Source organism: Gossypium raimondii, chromosome 10 (genome assembly GCF_025698545.1).
Source record: "Gossypium raimondii isolate GPD5lz chromosome 10, ASM2569854v1, whole genome shotgun sequence".
Classification (NCBI taxonomy): domain Eukaryota; kingdom Viridiplantae; phylum Streptophyta; class Magnoliopsida; order Malvales; family Malvaceae; genus Gossypium; species Gossypium raimondii.
In genome coordinates this window covers 4,834,801-4,847,666 of record NC_068574.1, presented here as the reverse complement: position 1 = coordinate 4,847,666, position 12,866 = coordinate 4,834,801, and the positions used below count along the sequence as shown (strand labels likewise).

The 12,866-nt window shown below is 31.5% G+C and overlaps 1 protein-coding gene across 2 annotated transcripts; it reads right to left on the bottom strand.

Moving 5' to 3' along the window:
- Positions 1-3,779: 3,779 nt before the first annotated feature.
- On the bottom strand, positions 3,780-10,449 carry LOC105777415 (exportin-T). Of its 2 annotated transcripts, XR_001128278.2 has the most exons (14): positions 8,376-10,448; positions 8,200-8,289; positions 7,951-8,040; positions 7,720-7,824; positions 7,308-7,367; positions 7,021-7,083; positions 6,841-6,936; positions 6,252-6,416; positions 5,816-5,989; positions 5,637-5,702; positions 5,452-5,550; positions 4,837-4,974; positions 4,195-4,347; positions 3,780-4,118 (listed from the first exon to the last, which is right to left on the bottom strand). XR_001128278.2 is itself a non-coding variant. In XM_012600674.2 (13 exons), the coding sequence occupies exons 1-13, from the start codon at positions 10,095-10,097 to the stop codon at positions 4,258-4,260; spliced, it is 2,958 nt and encodes a 985-aa protein (XP_012456128.2). In that variant the 5' UTR covers positions 10,098-10,449; the 3' UTR covers positions 3,780-4,257. The 2 variants fall into 2 exon arrangements, 1 of the variants encoding a protein (XP_012456128.2); XM_012600674.2 differs by having other exon boundaries at positions 3,780-4,347; positions 8,376-10,449.
- Between the last annotated feature and the right edge of the window lie 2,417 nt (positions 10,450-12,866).

Genomic DNA, 12,866 nt, shown 5'->3' with positions numbered 1-12,866 from the left:
CCTGGATGGTCCAACACGATTGCAAAAATCGACAAAAGAACCGAGTATCCACCAAACTGGAGCGGACAACGACAAAACAATCCCTAAAATCACTTGCAAAAGTAGGACCAAAAAACGTGTTACAAGAGTGAACAAAAACTTCAAAAAGTTAAGACTTATTAAATAATGAAAAAGAAACATATAAAATTTAAAACATGAATCCTAACAGACTTGTGAAATCATTTATTATTTTGGAATACTCTCAAAATAGAAACAAATCAAGAAATCGACAAAGAGCCATCAGCTTTCCAAGAGAAACTATTGGTAATCAGTGGAGTTTCAGCAATGACGTGCACTGTCACCTGTCTATCACAACTTGTATAGACAATAAAGATATCCACAAAATAGATCTGCGAACTAAAAAGAGAGATGACACATGGAGTGAATGAGGAGAAAAAAAGAAAGAGAAATTTAGTAGGAAGGACAAAAAATGTAAGTGTCAGTTTGGAGACTAACATCGTCAAAATAAAACAAAAAAAAAAAGCAAATAGTTTGAAGAAAAAAAATTAAGATTTATATTTATTCGTAATGAAATGATAGTATGAAAATTACTCAAATTTCAACTTAACTTGGTTTAATAAGGCCAACTTTTAAAGGCCATGATGGATTTTGTAAATAAAATCAAAATGAGAAACACAAATATTCCAATTGTTGGGATCAAACTTTCTTTAACTCTAAATTCTCCACTCATGAAATATAGAGCCTTCAATGCAGAAATCATTATACCTTTTAAATGTTCATATGTCTCTTTCTGCTTTTACACTCATTTAACCACATTCATAATACGGTCAACTAATCATCATTATATTACTCACCCATATGAATTCGTTTCCTAAAAAAATTTATTTTAAACAAAATGTATCTTCTACTTACCTAAAATCATCACAAAATTATAAGAGATTTTCTTAAAGAAATAACTTGGAGGTAGTCCCAGCAATCCAAGGGAATACTTCGGCAAATCCGAATTCAGTTTTGGTCAGGTGAATTCAACAAATGCTACAGAATAAAAGATATTGGATGGTAAGACATAATTTTAAGGAGATCAATCATACTGCTGATCGAATTATCAATATGTCTTCTGTTGATATGAAGGAGGTGCATATATTAGCAGGTGTCTCTATGAAAAAAGCTAATATCTCTATAACCTTTGTTTATCACCAAATATATATTATATATATGTGTACACAATCAAAATTAAGAACACGAATATGTGTTCCCTTTAATGAACCCAAAAAAAAAAGTGTTGTCCTTTATTATTAATACTGTAAAATAATAAACGTAAATAAATGACGTAATACATGATATTCGGAAAAAGTGAGAAAGCAAGTGGATGTAGGTAGAAGAGACGGAGAAAGTCAAAACTCAAATAAATGTGCAATGAAATTCAAAAGTTCTTGCTTGACGGCTTTCATTATTAACGGTGATGACTCCTCTTCCTTTTTCTCTATCACCATTGCCGGAATAATACAACTGCCGGCTCTCAACGTTACCAAATCCATAATATTTTAATATTTCATTGCCATGCTTAACACGGTTGGTACTTGGTATATTCTGATGATGTCGGGTTTTAGTTTAGTTAGTTAATTATAATTTAAATTGTTTTATTTTTGTAATTACTCGAACATATATTTCTACCTTAATTGTTGTATTAATAAACTTTCAAAATATATATTGATATATTATTAAAATATTTGTATTTATATTTTATATGTACTGGTAAAATTTCAAAATCTTGTTTTATTTTCATTAATTAATCTTAGATTCTAATGCCACACATCCCGTACATAATCTTACGCAGTTATTTTTTATTTATTAAATAATATGTTTATAGAGTAACAACGAATTCACAAGATAAGAACATTTCATCGAGTGTTTGAACCGACAAACTATGCACAATCATACATAATCGGATTTAAATCCATGCCCTATAACTTATAAAGTATCTACTATTTAAAGTAATTAATCCAAGTGGTACCTAACTTGCACCTATGTTCGATGCTTCACTTGATTGTAAACCCTTTAAATTTTCAATAAAAGTAAAAAGAACAAAGAAAGTTGTAATAATTCTATTCTCTTGGAATCGGATTTTTTACAAAAATACTTTTTGGTAGAAATTTTTTTTGAACTAATTGGTAATAAGCCTCTCTGTTTTTTGTGTTGAAAGAGAATAAAAGAAAATAGTAAATAAGAAGGGCTTATGAAGCAATTTAACCTTTTTAGAGTTTGGCGGCACAGGTTTTTTTAGCTATCAATTAAAATGGTAAATTTGCATATTAGGTCCTTAAATATTTTAGGCCATCACGTTTCAATCCGATACCAATTCTCTCTCATCACCCTCCAATCAGATCATATTTTTGCACCAGAAAATACTAGTGCCGCCCATCTCTCCCCCTCCACCCTTAAATGTTGAAGAAGGAGATGTGAAAAAGACAATTACAATATGCATCAAAGTTACTCTATTATTGATGAACACTGAATTGATTAAAAACAAAGCATAAATACCTATATTTATAGGCTTACAAAGAAATTACCTTAACACAAAAATAATTAACAACTTATTCAATTAAATTAAAAATCTGGAACTAACAAAGATTCTTCCAAGATACTTGGTCAATACTTTGAATTAATTCTCAACATTAAAAAATAATTTTTTTTGGAACACATATCATTTTTGTAATCATGGGCGCCGCCCATCTCTCTCCCTCCACCCCTTGTTACTGTTTCGAACATACTATTTTGATAAATAATAGTATTGACATATCATTTCAGTATTTGATTTTTTATTTATTTACATTATACAGATAAAAAAAAGTCTAAAATTAGAGTAAAAAGAAAAGGCAAGAACCACATCTCTATGGTCCATTATAGAGAAACGATAATAACATGTGCCTCAATGCGTTCAAAAAGGTGAACTTGAAATGAATGAATGTAATCAATTTGATCCTTCGGTGTCCACATTTAATAACAAAAGCGAAGCTTTTAAATTTTCAATCAATTTGAGAAATCATTTTCATGATTGAGATTTGACAATTTAATTTACATGTAAAATAAAATAAAAACATTATTACGAATGAGGAAAAATTGATGCACGATGTTTGTTTCCCATGAAAACAATTTCTTCAATTTTAAAGGATATATTTATTAGGTTTAGTTATGAATTAGTTGAGGAGTTTCTTTTAATTTAATTTCTTATATTTTGAATAATATTATTAAACCAACGTACAATTTAATAACTTATATAAACAAAAATACTGAAAATAGCCCTTTTAAATTTACGTAAAATATACTACTCATGAGTAAATATTTTTATTCAAAATGGTATTTAAAAATACTTAAGATATAAAAAGAATATATTTATAAATTCAATAGTATTTAACTAATAAAATATAATTACGTCTTTAAAAACCCTTCGATTTTCAATTTCTTATAATAATTGAATGCTTAATTTAAAAAAGAAACCCTAATTACATTCTGCACATATCTTTTATTGCTTGTCCCCATCTCATTTTCTCCCTTAATTACCGTATTGCCTTCTTTTCTGAATTTCTTTACTGTACTTGGAACAAGTTAAGAAATTTGTAGCAACTTAACCATGTAATTTTAGCCTAGTAAACAAATTAAAACACTCCTCTCTTTTTTCTTACTAATTATGTACTTCCTAGAATATAATTTAAAATAGGGTAATTAAGATTAAAATCTATCTAAATCACACTACTAATCATATGATACAGCCTCATCACTGAATAATATATGCTAATTTGAATTGAATTTATAATTATAAACTTTGGCCCCAAAATAACTGTATCAAAACAATGAATAAAAGAAATGGCTAATGGCCTTTTTTTTTTCCTTTTTTTTTTTTTTGAGGGGGGGGGTAATAATCTAAGTCACACATGCACTTAATTGAAGATTAAAAAAAAATGCATCCAAAAAATGAAAGGGAAAACTATGAAAAGCTCTCACAAAAACTCACCCTAATTCAGCTGGATGAAACTGAAGGATATTTGAGCAACTCAAAAAATTCCTCTTTGTCCATGGAAACAAGCAACATAACACATTTGATATTTACATAAAGAAACCTGCAATGTTAACTTCAAATCATAAGAGACTTGAATGAGGAAAATGGAACAACACAAATTGCAAGATGGTGGGAACCTTTGCTGGCAAAATATGTGTATGTGGAGCCCTCAGTTAGAAAATATAATCATATGGCCACTGCTATCTGAAAACAAGGCTTCCATTCTGCTGGACTCGTAAATGTTCAATAAGTGACTGATAATACGATCTCAATGCTTTGATGTCATTACCCTGCAAATACAAACTATCAGCAGCTGCGGTGAAGTACTTATTCCATTTAAGCCCATAAACCCAAGTTTTATTAAGGGTCCCAATGCAGCAAATCAACCAAGTCATGAATTCAAGATTAGATTTTAATTAGTACAATAAGTGTGGCTTGGCCATTAACGCACTAAGTGGCAAGTTTTTCTTTTTCCATGAGATCTTGTATTAGAGTTAACATTCTATATTTACTATTATAGTTTCATAGGAAACTTGTGTCTAAGGTCCAAACCCAGTCGGTAGTGCAGACGGTTAAGAATTAAGTAATTTAATAAATGGAAAGGGTATCAGGAACCAGGATTAAGTCACAGTTTCAGGATGGTTCCAGGGTAGGATGAAAACCCATTGTCACCGTCAGTTTCGTTCTAAAATCCAATGATGAATTGAATAAAACCAGATGGATCGCAGAAATAATTATGCATGACAAATCAAATATAGATGGGTTATAAAGAATAGTACCTTCAACTTTTGGCAATACTGCTCTGCCAGATTTTGCGGGGATGGAAATCCTTTTGATACAAAATGAACAAGAAAATCATCCCCAAACTTCTCGTACATCACTTTCTGAGCCAGCACAATTTCTCCAAATAAAACAAGCTGAAAACATAGTAGAAATAATGGGCAAGCATGAAGAAATGTGCATAAACCATCAGTTTAACTGTATATATTTGTAACATTGTCTATTCACCAAGCAAAGCAAATAATGCTCTTTGCAGGCAATGTAGAAAGAAGGTAAACAGTTTTCGGTTTTCGGAACAGGCAACAAATGTTTCTCTATTGTTACTTCACTGTACAGCAAATTCTAATGCAGCCTTTTCACTGTTCCAAATAACCATGCACCTTAAAACATTTAATCAAGGATATGTCCCTAACTATCCGAGAAAGCAGATGGATGCAAAGGTGTAATGGCCAAGCATAAGAAGGTTTTTTTTTCTGTAATAAATAAAAACCCTCAAACCATGTTAAATTTAACAAAAAGTTATTCCCGTATGTATGTAACAATGATATCTTGCATGACACCGAGTAATGCAGAACACAGATAAGACAAATGAATAAAAAATAGGTTATTCTTACAGTATTTGCATCACCAAACTCGAAGGATTTGTCAAGCACACTGTACAAACAACAGTTTGTGGCAAAGGTCTCTATGATAAAACTTTTGAAACCAGGTACCTACAAAATATTTAATCACTTACAGACATAAGCATCATTAAATCCACACAACAAAGCTAGGAATGAAATTTAGAAGGGAAACAAACCTTTTCTTCACCAGAAGACTTGGCACACCAGTCTTTAATTAATTTGATAAATATCTGTACACAAGCCTATCTCACAGATGGCAATAACCGAAAGTTAGATTCAGTTCCTGATTATAGTACAACTTTAAAATGTCCAATACTTAAAAGTAATGAATGAAATAAAAAAGCTATTAGCTCACCTTTCTTGTAACAATATCCTTATGGTGGCAAGATGTATGTAACAGCAACTGCATGATTGAAGTCAAGTAGTCCCGGCTTCTGGGGGAAAGGAAAACGGAAGAGAGATCATGTGTGGCTATCACATGAAGAAAAGTATATAACGTCTTTTGAAGTTCCTGCAATTCACGAATTTCCTGATAAAGAAAAAAAAGAAGGTTCAGTGAATACAGAAAAGGCATTGCACATGGAGCATAAGCTTGTGATGACCCAATAGAGATGCTGTTGCAGTGTTTCACAGTTGAACTGGAGGTTAAAAGAGAAAATACTAATTGCATAAGATGAAAATAAGTTTAAATCAAATCATAAAGCAATACAATGAATGCAGCAGATGATGATAGAGATAAAACACTAGGCAAGAATATGTTTAATTTCAGACTTGAGCTAATGGTTATCTACCTCCGTATTGGTTTCAGTAACTGAAGAATCAACAACCCTTTGGATGGCACTAAATACCCTACCAGCAATAGTAGGAAACACTTCTTCCAATATGTCACGGACCAAGGTGCTGAATTTGCATATAAGTTGATTGAGCAGTAAGAGGAAACCAACCATTTCTTTCGGCTGCAAAAGGACATAATCCAGAATCAATAAATAAATATGAAACTGAATCATACCAACATAAATTCTAAGGATGCTTCTTTTCATGTGTACGGAAAGAGCACACACACACATAAAAAGAGATCCCACAAAAAAAAAAAAGAGCATTTGTGTTTGCGAAGTAACTCCAACTTGGATCATACTTCTCGGTGGTAATAAATATAGAATCTCTAACAGCTCGAACCCAACATCAACAATTAGTATCAATTGACAAGAGAAAATTCTGCATCTAGTTCTGAATGCAGCAAATTATGCAGATTCCAAACATTGATTTGAGATTTTGTTTGATTAATAAAATACTACCTTAAGTACTGTTCTTTAATGGCACATATGTCCGTTTAGAAAGAGAAGTATATTAAAAGTTGGCTAAAAGTTAACTATTTTCTACCTCACTTTCTGCAAGTAGTTGCTCCAATGCCTTCGGAAGGTAAGGAAACACAGATGCTCCTAAGGTGTCCACCATACGGTGTATGAATGATAAAACCTAAACACCAAAGAGATTAGCTTTAGGCAATGTTTTAGATTGAACAAAACCAAGTATGTTCAATACTAGGCATTGAGCTATTACCTTAGTCCGCAAAGGCTCTACCTTTGGAAATACAACAAGAATTTGTAGAAGAACATCCAATGTCTGGATCGAAGTAAATGAAGCAAAATTTAGTAAATAGTAAGAAAAACAGAGAAAACAATGGCATTATTTCCTTCCCCCACATCCATGTTACTAATCTAAACAAACAAGCAACAAAAGATCCATTATGAACTACTGTAGGGAGTGACAGTAATAAAAATTTCTCAACCTTTGACTGCAGAAGGACAGTTAAAGTGCAAATAAAATCATTTATCTTTAAAACTAACCTGCTTAAACATGTGACCAATTGCAGGTCGACTAGAGGTCACAAGGCGCTCACTGAAACCCTGGATAATGAATAAAGTTATGAGGATAAGATCTATGCATGGTCAAGGCTCAAATTAACAATTAAAGATGCTTAAATTTTTTACATCATGTGAGACTGATTCTATGTAGCCAAGCACAAAAATTACAACATGGCGAGCTATATGCTATGGTAAATGGTGATACCATAATTGATTGGTATAAAATGAAACTCAACAATTTTAAGGGGCAAAACTTCTATGCCAGTAGCATATTCAAAGATCTCAGGATGGTAGTAACCAATAGGCAAGTGAAGAATTCTATGGAAGGCAACCGTATTTAAGGAAAAACGCTTCATCAAGGAGAATATTAGATGGTCTAAAGATAGAATATAACCTTGCTTAGAGCATTAATTGCCACGATTATTTGCTGGATATTAGCAATTTGTAGAGAAGATTCATCTGGATTCAATGCTTTTGCATTCATCAATGTTACTTCCACCTGTGACATTAATCATATGAGTAAAATGCTGCTGGAAAAATGTAAAATAAATCAATTTGCTCACATGCGGGCCACATGAGAAGACTATGCAAAAACATTTAAAGATTTCACGGTACAGATGAAAACCTGTTGACAGAGAGGAGTGAGCAATGAAGAGAGATAATCGGATTGCTTTTCCAGTGACACATCTTCCATTCCAATCAAAAGGCCGATTGCCTGTGTAAAATATCACCCCAAAAAAAAGTAGACAACAAAAAGGTCATCACTTGGTAACAAAAGAAGACATAACTTTGAATGTATATCCATGGGTCCATAAAGAGTGGAGGTACAAGAGTAATCACACCAAAAGAGGAAAGGTGGGAATGAGATAGTTACCTCAAAAACGTAAGCACCATCTTCAGATCCTGCAGGTTCCCTTGATGCAAGATTCATACTTGTAAATCGAGCAACTACATCTTGCAGGCTCTGACCATCAACAAAAGAATGCAGAAGGTAGTTTTAGATATGAAGTGGCAAAAAAATTCACAAACATGTTTGGAGGGCAATGGTACCTGCAAAATTGTCTCTATGAAAGGCACAAGCTTAGATTTCAGCAATTTTACGATCCTCATGAACAGATAACTGGCCCTGCGACTCACATAAATGTTTGGATGGTGTATACCTCTTTCATCAAGAAAGGCAGCCAAAACCAAAGGAATGTATTGTACATTCTCCTGGATGAACTTCATATACCTTGCTATTGTCTCCAAGTAGACAAGGGCAACTAACCTATTGGAATGGCAAGGAAATCTTGTTGATAAAAGATTTGTTACCAGTTCACTTAATAGTCCATTTCCCCCCCTCATTGCCTCATCACTCATCGTCTCTCCAAGTGCATACAAAAGGGAAAGGGCAGCTTCTACCTCTTCCGCATTCTTGTCTGATGATGATGAAATGGCACTAGCTAACGAATTTCTGATAAAGATCCTAGTAACTTCAGGTGCTACTCGACCCACATTCCGTAGCAACACAAATAAATCCTTTCTAAATTCCAACATCCTGCTTTCTTCTTCCACCCCAATCATATCTACCATATCAAGATTATTGCGGTACATGGGATCATAACGAATCTGTGTACGAATCACTTCGAGGATCTGACTTATGTGAAGCATTTGATTCTCTTGCAAAGAAGAATGGGTTTTCATGGTGGCAACATAACCTGAAAGAAATTGGACAATACTAAATGCTGCATCCATCTCGCAGTTCTGCATTACATAGAAAACTGTTGGCAAAACTTCATCTAAAAGCTCCATGGAAATCACCTTAGCATCTTCTGTGTTCACCCTTTTGGAACACTCTAAAACCTCCACTGCATACCCTGTAATTAAGGCTGCTATTGCTGAAACCAAGTCAGAATCATTATCATCAGATACCAAACCAAAAACTCGACTTATTTGAAGACTCTTCAATAGAGATAATTTAGAATGCGCATCCATTCGCTTGGAAACTACTGCCAAAACACATCCAGCAGCAGCAGCACGAAGTTGTTCCGACAAACCATCAACCAAAATCAACTCAAACAATAGTGGAATAAATGCATCATTCACAATCAACCCAATGTCAATCCAGGAAACATACCTCCTCATACAATCCAAAACAGTAACACAAGTTTCAGGATCGGTATTCCTATACATAGACACAATGTCATACCATGCTCTGACAATCTGAGGCACACACTGGTTCCTCATTGCATCCTTTACCCTTCCTGCAACTGCCACTTCTTCAGCAGTCCGTGGATAATCCATACTAACCAATTCATCATCTAATGCATTCAAAAGCCGAGAAAACATATCTATCACCACAGCCCCTTTACTCAAATGGGGCAGGAAATCAACAAAAACAGATGACCAAATCAAAGGGTACTCAAAGTAAATCAAAGTGACCAAAACCTGAGAAAGCTTATTCTTTATAAATGCAGGACTATCCAAAACAACACACATCTTATCATTGATACCTTCTAAACACGCCATAGAAAAAATCGACTTCCTGATAAAGTTCTTCTCTTCCAAGCTCATGGACCCATATTTTACCCTAATAACCTCCTGCAAAGCTTGTAAACACCAAAACTGAACCTGAACGAGCTTGCAAAAACACAACTTCTCAATACAAAGGCTGCATATTGATGGGGTTTCTTTAATTTTCTGACAAAAGTTCACTGCTTGTAATTTTAACTCTGAATCTATGGCACCTGATTCATCAAAGCTAATCAATATTGCTTTTTCTACATCGTCCATATTGATTGATTTTTTTCCCTTTTTAACTGTTCAGTCCTTGTATAGTAGACGGTTCCCAGACCCAAGTTACAAACTTTATTTGATCCTAATTCTGGGTTCTTGAAGAGATATATAAGGGGGAGAAAAATAAGGGTTTTTGAGATTTGGGTTATTGAGAGCTTACCTTATAGGTGAAGAGGTCAAATAAAAAGAGAACACTTTTTTTTATTTTACTTGTGAATGTGAGGTTTTAGGGCTTGGGTTTTTCTTCTATTAGAGTGCTGAAGAAGAAGAGGGGAAGAGGAGGAGAAAACCCTAAGCCGTGTTTGGATTGGCGTATTTTAATTTATACGTTCTTTAGTTTCTCCACAGAAGAAAAAGAAATCGTGTAAAAAATAAAAATTTAATAGGGAAATTTTACTGGGGAAGAAGGAGGGCAGTGTGACGTAGTGGTGAATCTTATAAGGGGGAGGATTAATTCACTATTTTAACCCTGACGTCAAAAGGAAACTGACTTTGACCTCTTTCGGAAACCGAAAGTTGATAAATTAAAGAGGGTAGTTGTGGGAAAAAAATTTGAGGGCTGTAATTGACAGCCCAATGCCGCTGGCATATATGGGCCCAAAGGTACTATGCTCTTCAATTTGGAATTTAATTGGTTTAGGGTTTATTATTGACTAAAGGTCCGGCATTTATTTTTAGTGTGTTACGTTTAGTTTTTCTATTTATATTATAGTATCTAGTTTCATTATCTTCATTGTTTTCACACTAATCGCAGGTAAATACACTGCCTATTTAAGGGAGCTTTGGATGTTATATTTTAAATTCTAAATCTGAATTATTTGAAATATTTGAATTTATGCAACATTATTAAATTTAGAGATAAAAGTAACATTTGCTTTTTAAATTTGATAAATTTTTTATTTTGGTTCTTAATTTTTCACATTTTTTTAAATTTAGTAATTTTTTTCGATTTGAGCTCTAAACTTAAATTGTATTAAGGTGTGATTATATGGTACAATCTCAATATGTGCCGTTATTATACTTTAAAAGAAATTTAAGTTTAGAGATCAAATACTAAATTCTAAAAATCAAATTCCTATAATATGCCAAATCCAAATAATACATTGAATAACACACAAATCAAAAATAATAATCATTTCCCAAATTCAAAATCAAAATATTTTAAATAATCATTTTATAAGTTAAGTTGATTTCCATAAAAATTAATTTGGTTTATAAAATTGATTGTGTGGAATTTCAAAAAAAAGTAATTAATTACAAAATAATAATCCATGTTGCCCTTACTTTCTTAAGAGTAAAATGAATTCTATTAGAATTAACATTAATTCGGATATTTAATTGAAAGATTGCTATCCAACTTCCTCATAAATAATAAATATAATATCTATTATCTATAACTTAATTTCAACCAAAAAATCTATAAATAACCCCAATTGCATGAGGAGTCTTAATTGGTGATTCCATGTCATTGTGTAGTTGACAATTTTCCACCGCTCTCAAAATTTTATATTTTTATATTTTTTAAAATTAAATTAAAATTTTATCATGTATCAACTTAAAATTTTATAAATTTTAAAAATTAAATTATAAATTTTTCATTTTAAGGAGAATCGACTTTCCAGACGCTGCCCCCGCCATTGATGAAAACTTTTGTTATATTAGGGTAATTTAATTTTTTCAACTTTTATCTAAAAAAATGGTTATTGCAAAAAAGGAAGGAAGGGAAATTATAGGCTGTAGTATTTGAGAAGTCTTATATTATAGAGAGTATTCTATTATTAAATAGATTGATTTAGTCTTTATATTATTAAAAAATTAAATGAGTTTAAATTGTAATAGAATTAATATTCTGTATAAAAATATATTGAAAATTATTTTTTCAATTGCGATTCAATTCAAAACAAAGTTTGATTCATTAAATCATAAAAACTTTAAAATGTTAACTTTGTTGAATAATAAATGATATTTTTAAAACAGAAATGTTAAGTCTATTTCAATTTAGTATTATTTGATTTTTTTAAATAGTACAGGACCAAATCAATCAATTAAATAGTAGAGGACTAGCTTGATCAAACCCCTCTAATGGAGGGACCTCTCAAGTACATTCACTAATATATATATATATATATATATAATTATTAAATTCTTAAAACAAAGTTATCTTTAATGTCCATTTTAAAGCTTATACAAATATTTTGAGATTTACGCTTGCTTTTCTGTACAATGTTCTCCAATCTTCAAACTTGAATTCTCTCTTAAACGAATTCTAAAATGAATTGAGATACATGAAGACATAAATTATTATAAGTTGTTATAATAGACTATGCAAGCACAATATGGTACCAAAATAGTATAAAAATGTTGTACATTTAAAAACACGTCATGATGTATATAAAATAAAGTATTAGCATGTAAAACTATATTTATGATGTTTTAAATGCACTAAATAACACAATAAACATGGTATGAAAAATAACATTAATGCAACATTAATATCAAATAAAATAACACAATAAATATGGTACAATTCACAAAATGCTTTTAGACCAAATGACAATTTTAACCCTTATAATATAATATTTATATTTTGTATGTAATTATTTTCCTATTAAAATTTATTTTATATATATAATATTATATTTTTAAAATATAGTTTATATATTCAAATTAAATTTCATGAATAATTAATATTTTTTTAAATATTTAAAATTTATATTTCATATAACAACAAATTATAATAAATTATTTTTATATTCTTACTAAGAT

What these genes read in the sequence shown, in the direction of transcription:
- LOC105777415 (XM_012600674.2), bottom strand. Translation starts at nt 10,097, where the DNA reads ATGGACGATGTAGAAAAAGCAATATTGATTAGCTTTGATGAATCAGGT. An exon ending in TCACTCCTCTCTGTCAACAG is followed by an intron (nt 7,825 to 7,950) that starts GTTTTCATCTGT and finishes TTAATGTCACAG; the next exon opens with GTGGAAGTAACATTGATGAA. An exon ending in TAGAGCCTTTGCGGACTAAG is followed by an intron (nt 6,937 to 7,020) that starts GTAATAGCTCAA and finishes TTTGGTGTTTAG; the next exon opens with GTTTTATCATTCATACACCG.